The sequence below is a fragment of the Strix aluco genome, chromosome 2 (assembly GCF_031877795.1).
Source record: "Strix aluco isolate bStrAlu1 chromosome 2, bStrAlu1.hap1, whole genome shotgun sequence".
NCBI lineage: Eukaryota > Metazoa > Chordata > Aves > Strigiformes > Strigidae > Strix > Strix aluco.
In genome coordinates this window covers 35,217,732-35,243,407 of record NC_133932.1, presented here as the reverse complement: position 1 = coordinate 35,243,407, position 25,676 = coordinate 35,217,732, and the positions used below count along the sequence as shown (strand labels likewise).

The window sequence follows — 25,676 nt, the reverse complement described above, 5'->3', positions numbered from 1 at the left end:
GTGATGTCAAGTGGAGCTTTTTGACATGAGTGTAGCTGGTCATAACACCAGAAAAAACATCCTCTTGGTGAGATCTACTGGAAACTATTTGAATGGTAGATTTGTTGCATTAATACAGTTTGAGTAATGGATGGTGTTTGGAAATGAAACTTTCCAAACAAAAGAAATAATGTACTATATCTGGCACAAGAGTTGAACAACAGGAATTCACATTTTCCATTTCCTAGTGTGGAACAAACAAAGTAGGCTTAAAATTAGTAAATCTGTTAGTCATTGCATTATGAATGGCATGGTCAAGTAATGCCACTGCTTGGGGAAAATGTTTGTTATAACTATATACAGTTTTCTAAATAAAATAGACCTGCTGCTTGGCACATGATAGCAAGATGGAGCATTTGGTATCTTGCACCTGAGTGTCTTCATTTGTGTGTGACAGAGGATTTGGGCTCGGATGACCCACAGGAGTCGGTAACAAGGAGTCCCTGGACTTCACTGGGTTGGGATGTATCTGCAAAAGGCATTGCGGGCTGAGCCCCAGTATGCCTGGGATGGCTTGCTGGGAAGCTAACAGAGCTCAAATGTATTGACAGTGCTGGTACTTCTGCCATGACAACTTTTTCAAAACCCATGAGTTTTGTAGCAATTAGGGATTTCAATGAAAGACCTGCTCTCCCATAGTAAGTCTGCGTCTTCCAAAGCATTTTTGCCTGGATCTGAAACTTTATTTTTAACTATCAGCTTTTCATTTACTAGCAACCTGTTTGCTTTTCAATAACGAGAAGGCATAGGTTCAGTCACGAATTTTTAAAAGCAGGAAAATAGAGTAGTGTGTTAAAGCATCTCAGTAATGAAGTCCAACCCTTCTACAACCACTGTGATTAAGGTCACCTCACCATTTGCTTGTGGTGGTGTTGTCCCTGGACTATGACTGAGTATGGCTTGTCACAGGCACCAAGCAATGGATGGGCAACACAGGCTGCCTTTTCTGCCCTGACTGAGAACCAGCATGGGCTTCAGCCTTGCTTGTTGACTGAGAAAGAATGGAAATTATGAGTATAGCAATAGTCCCTTATTTAAAGCAAGAGGAATGTGTGGCAGCCTGATTTAAGGAGGGACAGTTTCACTCTGTGTCTAGCCTATTGTTTTGAGTGGGAGGGAATTAAAAAAAGCTGGGAAGGCTTGTTTGCCTAGGAGGAAAAGAAATGCCTAAAGTAACAAAAATATGCAGTGTGTGTCCACATGTGCATATTTAAAGCATGTGTGTATAAATATATATATATAAAAAACCCAGGCGGAGAGGAAGAGTGCAGAGCGAGGGAGCTGAAGGAGCTGCAGCCCTGGTGAGCGCAGTGGGAAGCAGGCAGGAGGCAGCCCCTTGCCTGCTGACCTAGAGCATCCTTGCATGGCTGGTGGGTGCTGTGGAGGTGCAACGTTTCTGTTCCCTGCACACGCGGTTTTGACTTGCGTTTACCAGAATTTCTTACAGGTGAAAATTTTATAGATGGTGAAAGCAAGACAGAGCTTTAATTGTCCAACAATTCCCCTCTTCATAGGTGGTAGCACAAGAAGATTCTTGCTTTTTTGCCAGTCTAGGAGCTAATGGTGTAGAATAAAAATGTTTCACGGCTCTCAGAAAGCCATCAGATTATGTGGGTGTGTCTTTCATGATCACAAGTGTCAGCCAGTCTTCTGAACTTCAGAGAGCTGGTTCCTTCCCCCGAGCTTTCCGCTGAACTTGCATGACTGATAAATCTCTGTCTCCCTTTCTTTCTTTCTTTTATGTCTGCACACAAAAAAAAAAAAAAAAAAAAAAAAAAAAAAAAGACAATATACTGAGGGGCTGGGCTTTAAGGCTGGCGGTATAGATATTGTGAATGATCAAGGCATTTATTTCAGTGGACTGATACAAAACTCTTGGCCTACGCTTCAATATTATTCTCCCCATCACTGCCTTTGACTATTAGCTGCCTGAGCCATTAGCTGATATATTCTCCAGCTCTGCCTTTTTCAGTAGCCTTGGGCTTATGTCTCCAGATGACTGACAATAAAAGTTTAACTGCAGCACTGACAGCCTATCTACCACCATCAATCTCTTCCAGCATGCATCTGAGGTTCTCTTTTAGCAATGTCATTAGGTGGAGCTACAGCCTCTGGCACTTCTGGGAGGGTCTGTCTCTGACATTCATTAAAAGCACTGGAGATGGATGATAACTTCAAAATCAATTATTATCATCATTGCCTCTAATTACATCATGCCTAAATTCTGTGAGAGGTTTTCTAGATAAACAAGAGATGAGGTCTCTGCTGTGAGGAAGTTACAGTTAACACACGATGCTGATATAGATAAGGAAGAGAAGGACTTCCTTCAAGAACGGAGCAGCCCAATGGTAAACTCTGTGTTAAGCTTTGTTTTGCTGCTCTCCTGCTCACCTTGGTGTTGCAGGCCCTGCTCTGAGGTAAGGATTTAAGTGCTGATTAATTGAATTTGCATAACCTCAGCCCAAGGCAAGTCTAGTTAAGCCTCATGCTTGTAGATAGGCTGCTTCACCTCAGGCCAGCACAGTCAGCTCCTAACCCCCACGGATGGTTGGCATGCACTTGTGCAGTCTGCAGGCAGCTTGGGACACTAACTCCAGGTAGGTATTAAACAAGAGCCGATTTTATTTGAAAGGGAGGGGAATTAGTTATTGATTTTGGTTAAAAATAGGATTTCTTGTCCACCAGTTGAGCAGAGACTGTGCTGCTCAAGCCTCTGCAGCATGTGTTTCTCCTCCAGACTGCATAACAAACAGGGTAGCAGCAATGTTAGAACAGGAGATGGTGCTCAGGTGCAGCAGGGACAGGTACGGTGTGGGATGCTGTATGGGATGGATCTGAACTCAGCACCAGGTGCAATGGTGGTGCTGCCATACAATAATCTGTGGTCATGGTCTCCTCATTTCAATGCATTTATGGTCCAGAGGCTCTGCATGATACTGAATGAGTGGCCTCAGTACAACGGCAAAGCAGAAACTCCCAACCAGCGTTATGCTTACCCAATGCTACCTCTGTATTTGTTTTCTATGTGTATTTTTGGTTAGGGAAATGCCTTAATCATTCTAATGTGTTCTTAATTCACATATATCATTATTGTCTCTAACGATTAGTGATCTGCTACACCACTTAGACACACACAAGTCTGTGAGGCCAGATGGGATCCACCCAAGGGTACTGAGGGAGCTGATGGAAGTGTTCACCAAGGCACTTTCAATGATTTATCATCAGTCCTGGCTAACCAGGGAGATCCCAGTTGAGTGGAGGTTAGAAAATGTGACACCCATCTGCAAGAAGAGCCAGAAGGAGGATCTGGGGAACTACAGACCTGTCAGTCTGACCTCAGTGCGAGGGAAGATTATGGAGCAGACCATCCTGAGTGCCATCACACGGCACATACAGGACAACCAGGTCATCAGGCCCAGTCGGCATGGGTTTATGAAAGGCAGGTCCTGCTTGACTAACCTGATCTCCTCCTATGACAAGGTGACCCGCTTAGTGGATGAGGGAAGGGCTGTGAATGTTGGCTACCTAGACCTTAGTAAAGCCTTTAACACCATTTCCCACAGCATTCTCCTGGAGAAACTGGCTGCTCATGGCTTGGACGGGCATACTCTTTGCTGGGTAAAAACCTGTCTGGATGGCCGGGCCCAGAGAGTTGTGGTGAATGGACTTAAATCCAGTCACAAGTGGTGTTCCCCAGGACTCAGTATTGGGGCCAGTTCTGTTTAATGTCTTTATCAATGAACCGGACAAGGGAATCGAGTGCACCCCCAATAAGTTTGCAGATAACACCAAGTTGGGCAGCAGTGTTGATCTGCTTTTGGGTAAGAAGGCTCTACAGAGGGATCTGGACAGGGTGGATTGATGGGCTGAGGCTAATTGTATGAGGTTCAAGAAGGCAAAGTGCCAGGTCCTGCACTTGGGTCACAATAACCCCATGCAATGCTACTCTTGGGGAAGAGTGGCTGGAAAGCTGCCTGGCAGAAAAGGATCTGGGGGTGTTGGTTGACAGCCAGCTGAATAGGAGCCAGCAGTGTGCCCAGGTGGCCAAGAAGGCCAATAGCATCCTGGCTTGTATCAGAAATAGTGTGACCAGCAGGACTAGGAAAATGATTGTCCCTCTGTACTCAGAACTGGTGAGGCCACACCTTGAATACTGTGTTCAATTTGGGGCCCCTCACTATAAGAAAGACATTGAGGTCCTGGAGTATATCCAAAGAACGGCAAACAAGCTGATGAAGGGTCTAGAGAACAAGTCTTATGAGGAACAGCTGGAGGAACTGGAGTTATTTAGTCTGGAGAAAAGGAGGCTGAGACCTTATCACACTCTACAACTGCCTGAAAAGAGGTTGTACAGAGGTGGGTGTTTGGTCTCTTCTCCCAAGTAACAAGTGATAAGACAAGAGGAAACAGCCTCAAGTTGCACCAGGGAAGGTTTAGATTGGATGTTAGGAAAAATTTCTTCACTGAGAGCTTGTCAAGCACTGGAACAGGCTGCCCAGGAAAGTGGTGGAGTCACCATCCCTGGAGGTATTTAAAAGGCATGTATGTGTGGTGCTTAGCGACATGGTTTAGTGGTGGATTTGGCAGTGCTAGGTCAACAGTTGGACTTGATGATCTTAAAGGTCTTTTCCAACCTAAACGATTCTATGATTGTAATTTCAGCAAGACATAGGGAATTGTCTGAAAACATGTGGTGTTGTGCAAGGAGTGCCTATTGCAGCTGTAGCTGCTGGTAGCTGAGAAGCTGTGTCAAAGGCTGCTTAGCTTGACACTAGTTTCTTACTGGTGTTCCCTAAACGTGCTCTGGCCACTCAAAATATTGGGTTAAATGAAATTGACCAGTTATGGCTGTTTGCATGTAGGAGCTGGTCAAGGTTTCCTGGAAGAAGAGTCACAGCTTGTACCTTTGCTTCAAGGCATTTCGGATGCTGAGTACCCTGTCTGATATTCACGTCCTCTGAGTCAGCTCACAACCTTTTGCTTTTTCTCCCGTGAAATGTGTGTGTCAAAGCAAAGAGGAACCTGGCTGAAAACGCCGGCTCCGGGTGGAGTAAAACCACTCTTAGGCTGACTTTTCTGTACATTCTGTTCCTAAGCCTCAGGATTTAATTTCCTTCTGCTTGGTTGTGATCAGAGAAAAAAGATAACCTGGGTACTAACCAAGGTATGATCCTCATGTTCTAACCAAAGAATGATCTCGCCCTTTGGTTTATAAAGCTACAAGCAAGTTGTTACATAACCCGAGCAGCTATCTAATGTACAGGGCCCTGTGGCATCACTTCTGTTGAAGAAAATATGGGTGATGTGGTTCACACTTGCCTTTGATGTCTGGTTTAATTTACAAATATGGAAAGCCTTTCCTCGACCTGTGGAAGGATTGAGCAGCAGGCAATTTTTTTGCTCACCACTTCCAATTTGCAGGGATGAGGAAGCCAGAATCACGGCATGAGAGGTGCGAATGGGCTGTGGAGTGCCAGGATGGCCAGAGGCTCGGACTGTGCCCAGCATTCACCCGAGGCAGAGGAGGGCAGGACAGACACCAGAAAGCAGGCGCTATGTATTTCTGTTGTGCAGACCCTTGTTGGGATGATGGCAGCCAGGTTTTGTGCTGGCTGAGCTGTCGGGGTACGGCAATGAAGAAACCTGCTTCACTGACTTGTCCTTGTCAGGCTGATCTTGTTCCTCTGCTGCTACTCAGGAAGGTATTTCAGGAGCAACTGAGCTCTGGCTGTGCCCTCAAGCTGATATGCGAGGTCTGACTTTCCTGACACCGAACTTTGAGAAAATTTACTCACACTAACATGGTTAAATCCATGCAAAATTGGGGTAAGGAGAGATGAGATGCTCAGAACAGTACAAATCTGTGCCAGTGCTTTGGCAAAGGCTGCAGGGGCATAGCTGCACATCCAGAGAAAGCGCGTCCCAGGGGCAGCCCTGGCCCTCTCGCTCTGCTGTGGGTCAGTGGACCAGAAACACAAAGGATCTCGGAGGTTTCTGAAGGGTGGCAATTTGCTCATACTGCTCGCATCTGGTGTTTGCTCAAGGGGAAAAATAGCACAGCGGGAAGATATGTGCGGCTGCTTCTGGAGAAAAGTTTATTCTGTGCCTCACTGTAAAACATGCAGCTTCTTTAGAAGAAGAAAAGAGGGGGAAAAAAATCAGAACTAGTGCTGCCTGTGAAAGACTTCCTTGATAATGCAGCCAAGGTTGGACCATATGTGATGTGCAAGTGCAGGAAGCTGTGAGTTGCATGGGTGAGAGAGTGAGCATATAGCTTTCATTATTTTAGCTAAATTAATGGAAAGGTATTTTTCACTTTTGCTTCTCAAGATACAAGGTTTCTTTTCCCCTATGACCTGGCTCTTCTCCTGAATGGGTGCATTTTTGAGATTGTCCTTCCTAGCATATGAAGAGCCCTCCTCTCCCAACCTTACCTAGCAATTTAGTGCAAATTCCTGGGAGATTAGAGGGGGCATTTAGACAGCTTGCTCTTTCTGTACCATTAGGGGATCTTTGCTCTTTCTTTCTTCTGGCAATACCGCCAGTGAAATTGGTTTCTGAGCATAAAACATCTCTGCTTCTTGGTGTATTGGGAGATCTGCTGATAAAAATGTGGGTATAAAATGCTCTCTGAGTTGGTTGGATTCAGTGGAGGAAAAGCCAAAGGCTCAATATTATTTTTGCTTAGGCAACACACTGCCAAAGGAGAACAATGCAAATCTGTCAGGTTTTCAATACTTTAAACACTGAGAGAATGAATAAACCTCCAACAACGTGATGATGCTGTGGTGGCTTCCAAAAGCCCTTCCTGTCTGACGCCATGACTCTTCATGGGTCATTGTGAACACAAACCCTCCGCTGCCCATACAGGTTTTGGGGGATTGGGGTGGGGGTTTTTTTGGAGATCAGTACTGTGTGATCTAGTTTGATTAGATGTGTTTTGTAAATATAATCTTTAAGTTTTGTCACCTGATTGAGTTGGGATTGTGGTTTGTCAGGCCCACATTTTCCCCCCCAAGGTGAGGTGAGGGGAGCTGGGCAATGCAGAAGGACAGAGTAGTGAAGGGGAGCATCATCTGGGTACCCCTTGCTTGACCAGGGGTGCTGCTGTGCTGTAGGGAGAGGGGGCACAAACCCCTGACTGCTGTCCTGTAGCATGGATATGCTGTGTCCTTTTGGGTACTAAGCTCGGGTTGTGATGGGCATTGTACGATATCTGAAAACCTCTGGCTTACTGCTTCAGCAGCAGCAGAGGTTGCATGGTCAGTTGCAGATATAACCTTAAATATAAACAGGGAGTGGGATTTTTTTCCTTTTTGTACTATCATGTCCTTATGTGGTTGGGCGGAACAAGTGACAATAAACCCTGCTCAGGCATATGCTCTCATTTGGTACTTGGTACGTCCTGAACCCTGCATCTCTAAGGTGTGTGCTGTCTTTGGAAAAATGTCATTTTTATTTCTTAATGGAATCTGACATGGATTTTGTCTTCTGTGTACTGCAAAGGAGAAAGTTTACAGTATTTTCCACTCACTAATTAGTGTTAACATGATGTCAGCATCAAAGTATGGAGGGGTCTGTGGTGCTTTTCCATGGCACTGTTTTCACAGGCTTTTTTCTCATAATGTTTTATTTTTTTGAGTTTAGCTTTTGTAATTCCACCTGGTTTAAGTGAGATCTTCAGACAGCATCTTTAAATCCTCACTCAAAATATGTCTGAAGTGTTATTTTAGTTGTACTTTTTTCAAGACAATCCTTCCTTTTGAAAGATGCATGTAGTCTCACCTTTTTGTAAACTTACAGCAAACATGTACCTAATCCCCCTTAGACAACCTGGGGGAAAAGTGTGGTGAGACTCTTAAGCAGATGGCTCCTTCTGGCTGTGCACAGGTGGTACAGACCTTGCTTGTCCTCACCCTCCTCCATAGCAGTAGAGAACAGGGCCTTCTAGTGTGCTGAACCAAAACGGTGATCCAAGTGAGCCCTGGAGGTGCCCAGGCATGCTCAGCAGCTTCCCAAGGAGAGCTGCTGCCAGGTGCGCCGGAGTGGGCCAGGAGACGCACTCCTGGGGAGAATATGTCTGAGCTTGGGATCCAGAGTCTTGTCCGTTCTCCCTCTGCCTAAATCTTGTGTACAGCCCAAGGGGCTTTTGCAGGATACACCTAACAGAGGCCAGGTAGGATTGAACTTATTCTAAAATATATTTTTGGCTGCTTGCATGGACAGGTTACAGCAATTATGTAGGGAATGAAAGACAAGGATTTGGTTACATCCTCAAAACATTGACAACCATGTCACCTGCTTTCCAAGGCAGCACCTTGCAGGCTGCCCTAGGTGTGCCTCAGCAGCTCCACAGCATCTCAGACTTATGTCACTTGGCTGAATACAAAAATTTAGACAAATGTGCTTCCCAGGACAGGGTCCTAATTCACAGCTTGCAGCATAGGAGAGCCTCTTTACTCCCCTGTGGGGTCAGCGGGATGATGTGACCCAGCCTCAGGAGGAGAGAGCACCACGTGCGTGGTGAGAGCAGCAGCCTGCTCTGTGGGGCTGTGTCTGAGGACGTGGGTGGCGAAGGCTTGAAATGCTTTGGGCCAAGGAGACACCTGCCCTGGGGCCTCCTGCACCTCTAAGGCTTTGAGTGATGGGGGTTGGGGCAGTGGCATGGCCAACTCTCCCAGGCATCCTCAAGTGTGGTGGGCTAGTGGGCACATGGAGGACATGGGCTGGTTGCTCAGAGGTATGTGTGGCTTCAAGGGGCACTGCTGGCCAGGTGACCCTTGCTGGGAACACAGGTCGGGGGCAGCTGGGGGCTGGCAGTAGCAAGGCATCAAGCTGCTGTGGACCATTCTGGGTGCACACATGTGCCCCTGCCAGGGCATGAACAAACCCAGTGTCAATGAGCAGGTTAGGCTGGGCACCTCAGCAGTTAGGCAGCAACTAATCTTTTTGTTCTGATTTGTTTGGGTTTTTTAAATTTTTTTAAAATCCAATTTTTGATGAGTTCGGGCAACATGCCAAGACCACCTAGGAAACTTTGAAGGGTTAAGGGGCTCTCAGTCCCAACCCAGTATTTTAAGGAGCAGAATATTCTGAAGAAGGCAGAACCAAATGATCTCTGCAGAGAAAGTAGTGGGGTTTTTTTTGTCTCCCAAATGAGTGCAGAGTGAAACCAAGAAATATCTGCCTGCACACGTGTGGTGACATTTCAGGGGTGTATTGTCTTGGTGTCAAGACAGGGTCCCCCACCATCAGTGCTTGCATGGTCAGAGACATGTTGCCTGTGACAGGCTAAGAGCCTGAGCCTAAAATGAGCATTCTGCAGAGCAAAGCCCCAGACACCTCCTCTGACAGATACGTGCTGAGGGGAGATGGGCAGGGAGGCAATGCTATCTCCCCTCAGCTGTTTCTGGCTTGTTGCCCTAACTCTCCCAACAGGTGAGGAGCTGATGGTACCAGCAAAAGCAGAGCGCAGGGCAGGCTGGCCCGATCTCCAAATTGGCTAAGGAGCTGCTCTTTGTGAGGCACCACTGGGAAACACCTGCCTCCCCCTCTGCATCATGTCTTCCCTCACCTTGGCACATATGGACATGCTCCTCCCGAGGTACAAGTGTGCCTCTGTCAGAAATGAATAGTCATGCCTTTGCAGACCTTTTAGGCAGCATCTATGCCCTAAAAGGAGGGGGAAACCAGTCCCTGAGCAGCAACCACCTGACGGCATAAGGTGCTCTGTGAGCAGCACATGGAGGACTTGTGATGGTGCAGGATGCATGCCAGGGAAGGGATGCTGTTAGCCGTGCAGATACCTCTGTTAGTGCACCCAGGGCAGCACATGTGTCTGAGCCAGCTTCAGAGCAGACTCTGATTTATCCCTGCAAATCTGGAGAAGAGTGGAAAAAACAGTCTAAGCATCCCTTAGAGCAAAAAAGCTGCCTGTATCACTGCTCTTTCTCAAGGAAACATGTGATAGTTATTCCTCCCCTTTGTTAATGCATTTTTCTAATCTGTGGAGACAGGAGCAGCAATAGCACGCAGGCAGGCTCTCTCCTCCTGGGAGCAGGAAAAAAGAAATGTGATGGCTCTGTCATGACCTGGGCTCTTGTACCACTGCTTGGGGCAAAACTTGGCCTCCTCTTGGGGATGGCTTCAGGGTGAGGGAAGGATTGGGGGATTGTTACCCATGTAAACAGCATCTTTAAAAAAATCTTTTCACAGGACTGAATGTTTGTAGGGGAGTGTGGTGGGTAAATTAAAAAAAAAAAAATCCTGTTTTTACTTACCAGACTCATTTGAGGAAAAAAAATAACTACCATTTGTTAAAAAATGGAATTGAATATTTTTGTGAGCAATGTGCCCAGCTGCTGGGTTCCAAGGGCCAGTGCTACTAGTGGTTATTGAGCTGTGGCCACCTGCGTACCCAGCACTGAGCCGAGACCATTTAATGTGATTACTGTGCTCCTGTCCCGGGAAGCACTCATTCCCCAGCAGTACTGGGGCAATTGTGAAACGACATTGCTAGCCAGTAGGAATGTGCCCAGGAATTTTATGGCCATCTTTATGTACCCATGGAGCATGACTGTGATTTTTTTTTTTTTAAAGGAGGTTCTGCTTGTTGTTAGGTAACTGTGTTGCTTCCACGCGTGTTTGCAGCAGTGCCCGGGCGACTGAGTGGTGGGGACAGTAGAGGTGTGCTGCGTGGTGGTGAGAAAAGGAGTAGGTCCTTTCCCCACAGGCACTGCACCACTGATCACCCAAAATGCTGTTACTGGGAAGGGACAGGAGTCACAGCACAGGTACTATAGGAGCTGATAATCATAGCTTGCTCTCAGGAGACATAGTCCGGAGTGGATATGAATTTGTAGCTACTGGTATAGCCTTCCCACAACGCCTGGTGAACGGTCAGAAGAATAAAATGCAGCATCAGTCACTGCTAAACTGAATTTCCCCTGTCTGGTCATTAAAGCAGTGAGTGCTTGCTGATTGGAGATGACTCATCTGAATCATCATCATAAAAATATAACACTACAGCCTTTGTGCTTCTGCCGGCTTCTATGAATTACTCTTAAGTAAGGGAATTGCATTTAACCTTGTTATGGGGGTCAGAAGCATCTCCATACAGTGTCTCTTCCAAACACTGCAGGTGTCAGCACATTTTTAATTTAACATTGTGGGTTTTTTCAGTCTAAATTGTATTTCAAAGGCAGGCTGCAAATTGCAAGCCAGTTTCCCCAGCTGGTGTAAATCCACACAGCTCTGCTTACTTTGCTGCAGCTCTGCCAACTTGTGTCAGCTGCGTCTCTGACCTGTGGCATCGCTCCTGCTGCTGCAGCCAAGTGAACCTTTATTTTGCAATTGCATAATAGGAGAGGTTGTGCAAATGTAGGGGAGCAGGTGGTCCATGTCCTTGCTTTTAGGAATTGGATGTGCTTTCATTAGTGCTGGGATACCAGCAAGTCAGTTAATGTCACCCTCTTTGCCAGGTTCGCTAAATGTTATGTGCAGTTCTGACTACTTTAATTTTTGACTATCTGACTCAAGCTTCACCTGCAGAAAGCCAATGCTGTGGTTTTCCTGAAAGCCCATCCTTTGTAACGTGACTTGTATAACCCCCAATCCAAAGTCACTTCTACAGCATTTGGGCTGAATCAGCAGTCATGTCCCAAGCAGCCGGCCAAGACCTTCAGCCATAGAGCCATTTTGTAGGAAGACATTCTTGGGATGGGGGCCAGAGCTGGAGAAGGGCTCGAAGCCCCAGTCATCTTCCCATTCTCTTGGCTCAGCCATAAGGAAGCAGAGGCAAGTGGGCAGCTGCAACCTGGTGCCTGCCATAAGCTGAGCTCAGCTCAGTTCACTGTGGGACCAGAGGAGACCAAAGGCACCTTCTGAATTATTTCTTCCTTCCCCTGGGCTGCCCTGTGCAGCCCTTTCATTTCTTGCTTGTGACAACAGCAAAACTCTGCAAGGGTTTGCATAACTTCCTGGTGCTTTCCCCTGATTTTGGAGGATTAACATGACATATATGGGAAAGTGCCAGAGATAATGATCTGGACAGAAACATGTTAGATTTCATCTGTTTATGTGCAAGAACCACAGCAGTAACCTTTCTAAGAAAGAGCAACGATTCATTGAAAGAGTAAACTATATTCTCTCTTCCCTATACCTGCTTCAGTATTTCTTTCCCCAAAACAAGGGTAAGATCAATTTAAAAATAAAAGACCTCCACACCTCCACCAGGAATATGGTTTCAGGAGATCTGCAAAATCCTTGTGCTTGTGAAATGTCCCTTATCACCTTCCAGAGAAAATCTGCATTTGCCTTCTGAGGGATCTCATCACTCTACATGTCGTCATTGTGCTGAAGGAAATGAAACCTTCGGCTACTGACAGATCCATGAGGGCAAAGAAACTTCTTGCCTGGAGGGGTTTTGTGGAGTTGAACCTAGCCCTTGTATATTACCATTGCTATGTAAAAACAATACTGTCCCTGTCTGACACACTCTCAAGTCCCACCAAAGTCAAATAGAAGTTACACAGATGCTTCTAAAAAAAATGAATCTGCTCTTGCCTAATGAAGATATAATCCTCCTCTCAGCTGCAATGGAGCCATGCTAGTGTGATGATAGTGGAAATGAGGTCCCACACAGACCCTGAGATCTCTTAAAAACAATCCTTGCTTTGGTTTGCCCAGCCCACAGCTCAGCCCCCTCTGGAACTGCATCAACTGGAGCAGTTTTGCTGGAGGTTACTCCAGTGCTTAGTGGTGTGAGGAGGCTATGGGGTGAAGGAAAGCAGGGGTTAGTCACTGTATTTGCATTTTTCTTCTCCATCACAGGGTGTTAGCCAGTGGGATCCTGTTCACAGATCTCTTGCTGATTTTAGGAATATGACTGCAAATATCAACTTCCTGTGATATAAGAAAAATAAAGCAAATCCCAGAGGTGCAATGGTGTTTATATGGGGTTGAAGGGAGACTTGCCCCTTGTTCCCCTCCAGAAGGGGTTCACTCCCTGCCCATCACACCCCTTATCGGGTTGTAACCTCCCGGCTGCATTTGGGGTGGTAGGTTGACACCCCACCCTTCACCTGCCCAGACAGTGGCAGGGGACTGACTCATCACCCACCGGCTCCTGCTCCCCATGATGTGCTCCCACCTTCCCCAGGGAAAAGTCTCTTTGATAGTTTCAGCGTGGGTTTTGTGATGCTGCCCCAGCATGGGTTTAGGTGATGCTGCTCCAGCACAGCTCAGATCTTCTCCATGGCCCATCATCCTTCGTGCCAGTGGGGAGTCCTACCTTGGGGGGAGGTGACAAGAAATGGGACTGCTGCCTCTAAGCCTTGGCTCAAAGTGCCTTCCTTGGGCGCTGGTGCCCAGCCTGCCTCATGTCCCAGCAGCTCCCTCCCTATGCTTGTCCTTCTTCCAAAGGAAGGGTGTGGCTGCCAAGTCCACACCAAAGCCATTCTCCTCTTCCCCAACACCTTCACAGCTCTTCAGCCATGGGAAGAGGAAGGCTGGGCCAGGAAGTGGTGTGATCTAATTTTGTCCAAAATTTCCCCTACAAGGAGGAAGCAGGGCCTGACTGCTTGCTCTCTGCTGTCACTGACAATGCACGTTCTCCTCTCCTCCTCCTCCTCCTCCTCCTCCTCCTCCTCTTCTTCCTCCTCCTCCTCCTCTCTCATCCCCTTTTGGAACCTCTCCAGGTTTGAGGCAGCACCTTCCAGCGTGCTCAAGCTGCCCCAAAGTGGAGTGAACTTTTGCTGCCCTAGCCCTCTTTTTGATCCTTCTGCATTGCTGGAGGATTTAATCAATTTATTTATCAAACAGTGCAGTTTTCCTAATTAACCACAGCCCATCCTTACAGCAGTGTCTTTTCCCAGTAATGGGAATTATCCTATCTTGTTAACAGCCTGCTGCCACATTTGGATGCAGCAATATCATGGGCAATAAAAACATGGGCTATGTTCCCCACCCCATCGAGAACACAGAATAAAGCTGAAAGCGGGCATGGAAGAAAATATCAAGATACTGTTTTCATCCATTCATTTAAATATCTCAATCACTGCCTAAATTCTCCTCCCTAGCAGCCATCCTAGCAACAGCACCTGGTAAAGCCGAGGAGGGGCCGTCTCTGTCCCTGCTTGCTGTGGGCTGAGAACTGACAGGGGCCACATGACGCACCAGTGCCGGTCTGTCACGGCCCCAGGGATGCTGAGAGTATGTTATCCCACACCACCTGCATCATCTGAATGAGTTTAAATGCAACTGCCTTGCAAAGCTAACAAGTTCATTTTATAGGTTCCAGGTGGACATTAATGAACACTCCCTTTGGCTAAGTGGTGTCTACAGACACTTCTTTCTCAAATGGAAAATAGGTTTTTAGGGTTTGGGCTTTTTCTTTCTTTTTAGGTGATGGATAGGAGTTAGCCAGGGGCCCCCGTTGTGAGCTGTTTGTGTTGGGTTCGAGGGGCAGCCCTAGAAATGGCTCCTCCCTTCCTCCTCACACCCCAAAGGTTGTAATGTCACTGTAAGACTGACCTCACCTTATGTCATCACAGCTCCTAATCCCAGGGGATTTTGCTGACACTATTGCTGTTTCTAAAAATGCTTCTGTATGTGCCTACCTGCACAGCTTTGGTCCCTTGTCTAGACCCAAGGACACGTGGGGCACGGTGCGTTTGTGGGTGTGAGCGCGCAGGGCAGTGGGGAGGCGAGTGTCGGGGTGCAAGGGCAGCTCGCGTGGGACCAAGGCAGCAGGACTGGCGATGCCCCGACACCCCGGCATCCTCCTCCCGCTCCCCTTGTGCCGGCCCTGCCCGCACCCCGTGGTGCTGGGCCTGTGTCACCCCGAGGTGCCGGCGCGGGAGCTGCCCCTGTGCCCCCTCAGCGCCTCCCACCTCTGTGCCCAGGGCTGGAGCCGGCACCTGCAGCCTGCAGCGGGAGGCCGGCCGACGGCACCCACGCCACGGGCTCCTGCCCTCCCCCAGCCTGGTGAGTCTGGGTGTTTTCCTGTTTGCCTCTTACCTTTTGCACTGATCCCGGGGACAGGGGACAGTGACAGCCAGGCTGCTGTCCCTGCAGGAGCCAAGGAGCCAGCCTCTGCCCGCTCACACCCCAGGGGTATTACCCGGGGGGATTTCCAGGGCTCACATCTTCCTAATTCTTTATCCCCAGGAGGGGCTGGAGCCCTGCACCCAGCTGTCCTTAGCTGCCAGGTCTGTACTGACACTCAGCGCAGAGGGGCTGGGGACAAGAGCGGGGGGGTGACGGAGAACTGGGAGGCTGCAAGAGCCACGGAGCTGGTGAGCCGCCGAGCTGGACTGATGCAGGAGAAGAGGGAGCCGGAGCTCTGCCTGCCAGGTTTTGTTTGCTGTTACAGCCGTGCCAGTGTTTGCCTGCACTTTTGGGCTGGGTGCGAGCCCAAGGCAGCTGCATCTGGGAGGATAAACTTGGTTGCGTATTGTTTGGGGGGGTTGCTGGGTTTTCCTATTCAAAATAGTATGATACATATACAGCGTGTGTAAGAGGACTAAATTTCTGTCTTATGACCAGATAAAACTGGTGCTTTTAGGAAGAAATAAGTGTACCCCCCTGCATGAGTGTTGCTTTTCAAAGAGGCACAGGGACCTGAAGTGTTGCTCAGGTAGGTGGGGACGATGGCCCTAGGACTGTTTGGGAGAGACTACAGATCTGCTGGAGAAAGGCAGTGACTGTGGAAGGTGTGTGCATCTTGTGTATAACTGCAAATCTAACTGTACAATCCTGCTTGCTTCTGGGCTGCGCTGTCGTTCCATCTCTGCTAGGATCGCAGCGTCCTCAATGCTGCACTGTTGCAAAATTTCCAGGAGCTGGAGGGAGGAAGTGGGTCTGTCTTGTGCAATGCTCTAGTCTCCAGAAGGTTGCCTGACCTACTCATCCCTGTAATGAACAGCCAGGGAAATGAGCCAGGGAGGTCAGTAGATCCATTGCTTTATGGTGGTGGAGAAGCATGTCATTGGCAAAAAATGTGGGGAAGTGGGCAATGTGCTGTACTAACTTCTGCTACGAGAACAGCACAGGCTTTTTTTTTTTGTCGTCGGTTCATGAGAAGTTGCTGGAGTACTGTATTTTCTGACAGTACGTATTCCTGTAGACTCCCTGGGTTTCTGGTGCTTGGTTACTGATGCTTTTGGCAGCAATATGAGAGAGAGAATGTTGAAGATGTTTGCTTAGTATAAATTTGAATATAGGTCCTTTGATTTGTGAGAGCTGAGAAAATTGTATTAGGAGATGAGCATCTGTAATTTAATGTCCACGTCTGTTTACATGATAAATATCACATTTTTAACCTCAGCAGGGAAGGAAAGTACAGCTAGCCAAAGCAAATCAGTTTGCCCACCAAACGCTCGAGGACAAAATTCCCATTGAGGTCCAAAGCTGAGTATCACATCCTCTAGGTACAACACATGACAGAAAATTGCCTCTTTTTTCTTTTTAAACCCCAGCAGTCAACTGGGACTTAACAACATCTCACAGCTGAATCTCAGCTGTTGGCAATAAGCCCAACTCAGACGGGGGCAGAAAGGACCGTACTGGAGCTGGCGGCTCCGGCTGGGTTGGGTCCACTGCCCTGGCAGCAGCATCCAGGCTCACGGAGCAGCTCAAAAGAGCAGATAGACCAATCTGGCTTTGCCTTTGTTGGGAACCAATGAGGTGTAAGTCAGTTCTGACATTTATAATGTAGACAGAAGTTATTAAATGCCAGATGCTCTGCAGCTGCTAATCACTCTACTTGAACTCTAATGTCAATTTACAGCTCTGTAGTGATATGCCTGTCACGGTCCTACCTCCCCAGCAGCAGTGAGTGTGACGGCCTCAGCACCCAGACAGGCACAGCATGCTCTCCAGTGGCTTAGTTTGGCCTCTCTTCAGACCCAACCGGGGTCAAACTCCACGTTACACAGGTGGTCTCATGGACTTGCATTTAGTAGCTCCAGCACTCCATAGCTGTAAGCATTTGGTTGTTCAAGAGATTAAGATTAGGAGTAGGTCTCTCATAGCATGGTCATATTGGAGAGACATGGCCTCAGACACACTCAGGGGTGATTTCTGAGATGGCAGATTGACACGATGCACGTGGAGCCTATCCACACTTGCGCATGTATCTCCATCCTCCAGCCCCACAGCGTGTCCTGTTTTATAGCTCCAGAAGTAACTGGGTCTTCCCTGAGCTTGGCCATCACAGCCCTCCATCACATCCCGACTTTTTAAAACAAGGGGCCTTGGTGTCTTAAAGCTTTCTTCCCTAATTCCCCCTGTTAACTGTGAAAATGCAGTCTTGACAGTTGCCCTCTGCCAGAGAACCCTCAACTTTACCTTCAGGAGGTGGCTCTCAGGGTTGGTGCTGGGCCAGCTTTCCTTCCACCCCAGAGAAAAGATGCCACCATGAACAAAGTGGCTGACAGAGGTTTATTTTTCACTTTTCCTTTCTAGAGAGCTGCTTTCTATCTCTAGGAGGTCTCCCTTCCCTCAGCTGCGCCCCACTGCTCTTGCCCAAGCCATGGAGATTCAGGGGAGCAGCAAGTACTCCTGCAGGGATGGTGGGAGGTGTTGAAGGGTTGAGCAGTGTGAACAGACTCTGGTATGCTTAGAACGAAGCAGAGTAGGACTCATTCTTCTCTACACAGGGGACTTTGGGGTGTATGAGGGAAGGGGGTAGTGGGTTTGGTTGTTTCTTCCTCACCAGTGGAGTGTCCCCACTGCAAGGAACAACTCACCTGTGTAAGTAAACCCCTGGGAAAACTTCTGCGTAGAGCAATGACCAGGTTAAAGGCATCCCAAGCAATAACAGCCAACAGACAGAAAAAGCAAACACTATCTAGGATCCTCAAATATTCAGTGATGTTAGATTGAATGCATGGTTTTACACCTCCTGAGAACCTGTTCATTTATAAGCAATATTTTAAAATACTTTGGAAAGCATGGTTAAGTTGACTTCAGATGCTTTTCCTCCCTCCACTGACTGTAGAATCTGTAGGCCATATCCAACTGACCACACAGAGACATTTATGGTACAGATCTGTCTCCTACAGTCCTACTTTTGTCTGTTCCTCAACTCCAGAAACCTGCCTGTGGCATCTTGTTTGCCATCCTAAACCCCCAGTCTTTGTGAAGATATCACTCAGAGGATGTCCCTCTCCACCTCCGACAAGAAATCCCTGGCATGAGAAAGAGAGCAAGTGGCAGATGACAGTGAGGAAAGGGACAAGGCTCGGCAAGCAAGGGCCAGCTCCAGTGGTGCTGCTTGGCACCATGGACCATGGCCAATGGGCCAGTGCTTCAGGTCATTGTTGACACCTGATGGAATATGAATTTGGGCAATGCCAGTAGTACACCGGCACTGCTGGGAAACCTGTGTGTTGGAAAACAGCCTGCACTGAGCCCATTGCTTTTGCTTTGGAGATCTGTCACCTGTATTTAGTGTAATGGATGGAGAAGCAGCAATGCATCTTAGAGCAGGATGTGGCCCAGACTGCTGCCAACCTTGAGGAATTCCCTCTGAATCACTGGCCCGTGAAAAAGTTGCTGAACTGTTCAGTTTTGCCCCAGGTCATTTTTAACCAGGCAGTTCACTGCTCAGTGCTTGCCCCTCCCGAGAGAGGTAGGAGGGGATGATTGCCCCGCATGCACTGAAACCTCCTGTGGGATGGTGTGGGGTGGGAACCACCAACCCAAGTGAGGTCCCGGCTTACCAGGATGCAACCTGGGTAAACCAGGATGCTGATTTTGGGCTGAGCATGATTTTACTCAGAGCTCCTTGGGGAAGCCCCACGAGGGGACTGATCATGGTTTGCAGCCCATCACCAGTCATCTGGGGAGAGTAGTGAGGAGCAGAAAGCCACTGTGGTTATGGCCAAAACAGAGAGCTTTTGGGACCATGAGATGTGACCATCTGTCATGGAGTAGACCAATGACACAAGTGGTTCTTCCCAGTCCTGTGTACTCCAGCTCTAAGCCAGTTCCAGTATGGATTTCACTGGAGTTGCACAGGGCTTGTTGAGATTTCAGGAGATTTACTGGGGAATGGGAGCATGCCCCTTCCCTCCTTTAACCTCTCCTGTTACTGCCATCTGATGTGGTTACAAAGATGAGGCTGCTCAGTTCCCTACAGCTTCCAGCCCAGCTGGTGTGCAAGCAACCCAGAAGTGGGCAATACCTTTCAACCCTCAGAAACTTCCCAAAAGAATATAGGGAGGTAGCTGAGAATATCCAGCCCCAAAATGTCAGTTCATCAGCACCTGAAGTGTCTTCAGTGCTACTGCTAATTATTATGAGAAATGATTGCCTGTCTTTCCGGAAAAAGTCGAGAGCACCAGTGAAATTCTTCTTTTTTTGTCTTAAAGTTATCACAATGATTTGTTAGCAACTTTACATTTTACAGTGTCGACACGTTCTACATGCTTAGGAGGAGTAATCTCAGATAAAGGTTTAAACTTCTTTTTCTCTTCCTTTCCTTTTTAAAGGATCTGAAAACAGCTGTGAAATGTGAATAGATTTTAACTATTAAGCCCAAGCTGCCAAGACGTTATTTCCTGTAGCTTTGACTCATGCAACTGAAGAAATAAATTGGATCAGAATATTGTTTTATACTGGCGATTTTTGTCTCCCTCTGCCACCCCCAGGCTCAGCTCTATTTAAAGCCAAAATACCAAGGCATACTCTCATGTGTGTTCATTTTTCCTGCTGGCGAGGCACCCCATCACAGGACCTGCTTGTTTGGAGCAGGGTGAGTCTGAGCCCACAGAAGCCTGACCTGGGCTCCCAGTGGTCACACGCTCATCAGGGGAAGCAGGCTGATGTCATCTGGCATGGGCTGGTGCCATTCACGTCCCCCAGGGTTGTCTGGTGAGAACAGGGCTTTCTCAACAGAATTTATCATCCTGGGCTGAGCGTCTGACTTTCAGTGAGACCTGGCCCCAAATCCACGACTGCACAGCTGGGATGTCTAGCAAAAGGGTTCAGACTAAAAATCAGCACATGCAGTTACATTAGCAATTAATTTATGTGAGTATGTTTCATCATATTCATGTCTGCATTAGCTGAGTATTTCATTAAGCTGCCAACAGCACCTGCTTACACAGAACACACCGGGTAAATCACTGCTCTTTGTATGAGGGGTGACAGGTCACAAGATCAATGTCTTCTTCTTGCTTCCTCTGTCTCAGCATCTCCTTTTACAGCATTTATGCCATAGCAAGGTTCAGACAATTCAAAGAAGCCTCCAGATACATCTCATTACTGCAGTGTCATTACCGGCAGCTGGAGGCTGTGTGCACAGCTAAACTCCCTCTCATGCAAAGGTCCTGCACAACATCTATGCATCATTAATGTCGCCCTCACGGAGGGGTGTAATTGCTGCCTAGTCCTTTTGGTGGCTTTCTGCCCAAGGGTTCATTTCATTCTTGATGTATTATAAATGATTATAATATAATACCTTCTAAAAAAACCCCCAAACAACAAAAGGTAAGTATGCTGGAGGAGCTTTTGCTAACATGCTGGCCTGCTCTCTCAGATTTAAAACTGTAGAAAGCACTGACAGCCATCTTACCTGATTACAAGATTGCTGTCACAGAAGTCACCTTGAATAACAGTACCTCATTCAGATGTGCTAAGGGCAAAACCAGAGGGAGACTGTTGTCTTAATTTTCTAGAGACATTAAAATTAGGCATTGTAGCGAGATTGTCAGTCATGTTACCTGGCTGCTGAGGTTTTGGGACTGCAGTGCTGATAGGATCACTCTTACTAACTGATTTCCAGCTGACATTGGGAAGGGGAAAAGGACCCTTCAGCATCTTGTGTAAGACTGTCGTTATAGAGTACTGTGGCTAAGAGGCTTTGGACATCCAGGTGCTTCTTGGTGTAACCATCTCCTGCCCTGTTCCTGACCTGTGGTGATGCCGGTGGAAGTCCTCCTAACCAGACAATAAAACACTGGTTGCATAGCAATTTAGTTTGGAGGTGAAAGCATAGAACTACCTGGGGAAGGATTGCTAGCCTGTAGGAGGGAGGATGAAGATGCTTTTCCTTTCTACTGCCACATAGGCAGTTACTATAGACTCCATCTGTGTCCACTCCCTGGGCAAATGCCCACTGTGAAGTTGCATTAAATTAGTGTGGGATACATTTCTGTCAGAGGTTTGGTTGCTTGGTTTTGCATGGTGTATATCATTATGAGAGCTGCAGAAGAAAGGTAAGACTGCTCAACAGGGGTGTACAGAAGGATCTTGCTGCAGGTACTGAGTGATTTCCACTCATTGAAGATCAGGTACAGAAGTTTTGTTTCCAAATTCAATCCTTAAGCTGAAAGTAGAGGAGAGAGGACCGAGGGGAGCCATGATGACAATCTTCAAAGCCAGAATCAGTTGCTGCAGAGTGGGAGAAAGACACTCCTCATGCCTGTGGGGGCTCAGGGGAGAAGTCACGGGCTTTAAACAGCAGCATGGGAGGCCTGGGTGAGGTATCTGGGTGAGTGGCCAACAGCTGGGGCAGATGTGTAGCATGACAGACCATCTGTGAAGACTGAGGAGGTTTTGTAAGGCAAGCATTTATGGGGGGTGGACTCAGCCTAGCTAGCCTGGCTTGGAAACAGGAGGTGAAGGTCCCTTCAGGCCCATCCAACTACCCTGCATCTGTGCTGGCCCCGAGGTAGCTTTCTCCCTGAGGAGGGGAACCACTAAAGGGAGACAGAGAGAATTGCATCTTTATCTGATGGCATGTCCCTTATTTTTATTCTTTTCTAGCTAAACAATTAAGGAAGAAAGAAGTGCGAAGGAGAGAAGAACAAGATGTTGGTGCTGTCTAATGACACAGCCCTGAATTCACTCCTCTCCAAGCTTCTTCAAGACTACCTGGAGCAGACGAACAGCTCTGCAGCTTCCCAAGTCAGAAGTGCCAGCAGCAACCTTGAAATCGTCTACGTGCTGCTGATGGTCGGCCTCTTTGGCTTCTTCACAGTGGGAGTCATGCTGACCAACATCCGCGCCAGGAGGCTGGAGGACTCCCGCGACCCCTACAACACCTACATTGCCACAGACATTTGGCACAAGAAGGACAGGGAGTATTTTCAAGCCAAGCTCATAGAAAATTACAAGCTGTGTTGTGTCTTTGAAAACCAGTTGGCTGTGGAGCAGCCAAGCATGCAGATTCCGGAGGCAAAGTCTTCCTAGCAAAACGGGAAAGGATGGCACTTTGCACAGGGACAACCTGACTGATACCTGGTATGAACCAGGCTAGCTGCTTGCCCATCTGCAGAGCCACAGGTGATGGCCTTGGCCAGGCTAAATAGCTGTGGACTGATGGTGAAGCTGACGGGTCTGTGATGGCCCTGGTGCTGCAAAAGTGCCTGGCCGTCAGTAGTTGCATTCACTGTTGCATTCACTGTTGCATTGTTGCAGTCACTGTAAGGTCGAGGAGGGGGGACACACGGAGTATCATGGACTCATCAGCTTCACCTAGCAAAAAAAGCAAGTGTTGGCATTGCCAGTGTGAACACTTGCAGTAGTCCATGTAATTAAAACCCAATTGGATCAAGCACAAGCTAGAGGTGTTAACTGCCAAGTATGGTTTAGGCAATCATTTGCAAGTAAAACCAGTTTCTTTCAAGAAAAAGTAGCTGAAGAATTCCATTTGCATTTTTGTCCAGCATAGAATAATAATTTTATAAATTGTACAATGCTGTGGATTATCTATTTCTTTCAGAATTATGCACCTTTTTGAGATAAAATTTTAGAAAAATATTTCAATTTTTTTCTGAAAACCATTTCTGTAGAAAAATTCACACTTTGGGGGAAAATTTTAGTGACTGTCCCTAATTCTTAGCAGGTACCCCAGTCGGCCTTGCCGACTACTTTTGCTTTTCCTTCTCACGGATGGGCGTTGATCCTGGCAGCAATATCCACCCTTGTGCAGCCCGTGGGGTCTATGCCATGCAAGTATGTTATGTTTCAAGAGTTTCAATCATATTTAATTATTGAACAAGACCTGCTAGCCCTTGACTGGAAAATGAATTTCCACTCTGTGAAGGGCAGTTCCACAAAGTGTCTGATGTTTAATCACTGGCTCAGCTTATGTCTGTGCTTAACTTAAAGCCCGTGAGCAGTTCCTCCAGCTCCCAAGAGCAGCCTGCCTCAGTATAGCTGTTTATCTATTGCAGTATCCAATGTGAGGTCCATGCCAGCAGAGTTTTCCTGCCCTTGGCCTCCTTACTCCCTCCTTCAGCAGGCTGTGTCTGCCGAGCTGTGGGGGCATGATGGCAGCCAAAATCAGCTTCTGGGGCAGCAGCTATCATCTGTCTCTGTTGAAAGGAAGAAATAGGGCTCCCCAGGACATTGCGTTACTCAAAATAGCAACTTCGCCAGCTTGAAGCCTGTTTTCTTGTTTGGGATCAAAGAAGCGATGGTCTGGGCAGGAGGGGAGTTTTATTTCTACTCTGCAGATACACATCCCATTTTTAGCTACTGGAGAGGAAAGAGAAGTGGGAAAGGCTTGAAAGTCATGCAGAGCAGCCGCTTGAAAGGCAAGGTGAGGGCAGATAGCTAGCCAAGTATTTGGACAGGCAAGCGATACCAGGCACAGCATATCCCCTTTCCATGCATAGGTAGCTCTTTAGTACTGCAATTTCATTAAATATTCCAGCCATCTTTGTGTTCCCAGAATACTTAGGATAATTAAAAATGCAGAGTTTTGGAATTTTTTTAAAGATATTTATAGGGTGCCTAACGTTAAGCTGAGGACAAGTTACATGTTTTCAGTGTCTTGAACAGCTTGGAAAATCTCCATCAGCTTAATTACCCAAGTCACTTTTTCCTCTAGAGGAATGTAAGCCAAAGCCAAGCTTTGGAAAAATGTTGACTTCTCAGCTTGGGCACTGCTCTTTTGGGATCTCACCGTGCAGTCTGTTTATTACTTTTATTTCCCTCCCCCTGTGAGAGTGCAAATGCTCTTGCTTGCTGGTCCTCCAGAGACAGGCCCGTGCAGCATTGCTGACAATGTTTAAACTTGCATCAAAAATGGCCTTTAATTACATTAAAACTTTGGAACATTAAGCTTGTCAAAAGGGCTCCCTCCTGCAGCTCCCTCTCCACCCCAGGTGTTTTCAGGTATTTTGGATCTAGGCACTTGCTGGTCACCTTATTTTAATAGCTCTGGTGTAGTTATTTGTGACAAGGGTGATTGTCAGCATTAGTTGATTTCCACGTCTTTTTTTTTTTTTCTTCAGCTATGTCATTTTATTTATTTAAAAAAGAGGGGAACCACTGTGCCTTAGTCATAACACTTTCCCTTGTCACCAGGCTGCAAATCAACCTTCAGTGGCAGTTGTGGACGCCCACTGTGGGCTTTCATATTACCTTTAAGTCTTGTAGTTCTCCTTTTTTTCCCTAGTTCTTCACTTGTACAAAGCAATAAATATGAATTACAAACTGTGCTTGTGGCCTCAGATGTTTTTTTTCTCCTAACCTGTTGCACAAGCTCACAGAAAGAGTGCTGATACTACCTGACGGGCACCCACTCACCCGTCCCCTTTCTACACCCTATTAACCAGGGCCAGGCCTGGGTGCTGGGATATCTCTTGGTACACCTAGATCTGGAGAAATATCAAAATGTTAGGAACAGTTCCTCACCTTGAGTAAACTCCCAGGGTTTGCAATACCCCAGGCAAGCTTGTCTCATGTGTTTGGTGCAGTGATCCTGGCTGCAGGCTTTGGGCACACATTGCACACAGCTGTCCACTGCGGCACCTGCCCTTGGGGAGCCTGGATTTTGTTGTGGCACCCCCCAGAAGTGACACTGGGCCCAGCAAAAGGGAAGAAATAACTGTAGGGTAGTAGTCCCCCCAACAAGGGAGGAAGGTTTTGTCTCAGCTGGAGCCCAATGGCTCTGCACAAGACATCAGTTGGGTAGCTAGCCCTCATGGGATGCTCTGTTGATGCAGATTTTTTAAGGCTGGAAAGGATTGTTCTCATCACAGGAGAGGTACGAGTACATAACAAGTGATGTTAAGGGTTCAGGTCAGCCAGGTCCCTCTGCATGCACTCCTTGAAAAAGGCTCTGAAATCCCTTTCTATATAGCTCTGGATTATGTAATAAGAGTTTTGGAGATTTAAAGTGTGAGCCAAGCTGCAGCCTGCATTGCTGAGCATCCTCCAGGGCTTGTAAACACAGCTCCCACTTCCTCTGTCATTACCACTGACTCATGCAGGATGGCTGACATGGGACCCATCTCTGACTTCATGCAATAGGAGAAAGAGCATTCACTGGCCACCAAGTGCCTAGAAATGTGTGATTAGTTGACTCGCTCATCATCTTTGCCATAGACCAAAGGCCAGCAACAAACCTGTCATATAATTACCATCACACAGAGCTCACATTTTCCAATTTCCTGCTTGTTGGGGAGACAGAAGAATCTTAAACTCATTAGGCAAGTGTTGCACTTTCTTTGGCCCAAACTTTAAGTCTTTTGCCCAGGAGACACAAAATAGTCAGGGAGACTGTCAGATTTATTTTTCTCCAGTCCCCAATAGCTAAAGTCCCTGGCTTCATCAGCTATGGCTTATTCTAGTCAGTAGCCTTGCTGCTGGTTGGCCTAATGAGCATACCTCCAGGC

At 47.4% G+C, this 25,676-nt stretch overlaps 1 protein-coding gene across 2 annotated transcripts; it reads left to right on the top strand.

Annotated features, from left to right (window-relative positions):
- The first annotated feature begins 2,562 nt into the window (after window positions 1-2,562).
- Window positions 2,563-22,809, top strand: KCNE1 (potassium voltage-gated channel subfamily E regulatory subunit 1). 2 transcript variants are annotated; one of them, XM_074816853.1, is made up of 2 exons: window positions 2,563-2,636; window positions 21,814-22,809. In XM_074816853.1, the coding sequence occupies exon 2, from the start codon at window positions 21,859-21,861 to the stop codon at window positions 22,237-22,239; it is 381 nt and encodes a 126-aa protein (XP_074672954.1). In that variant the 5' UTR covers window positions 2,563-2,636; window positions 21,814-21,858; the 3' UTR covers window positions 22,240-22,809. The 2 variants fall into 2 exon arrangements, with proteins under 2 accessions (XP_074672954.1, XP_074672955.1); XM_074816854.1 differs by lacking the exon at window positions 2,563-2,636 and adding an exon at window positions 15,224-15,248 and having other exon boundaries at window positions 21,827-22,809.
- The last annotated feature ends 2,867 nt before the right edge of the window (window positions 22,810-25,676 follow it).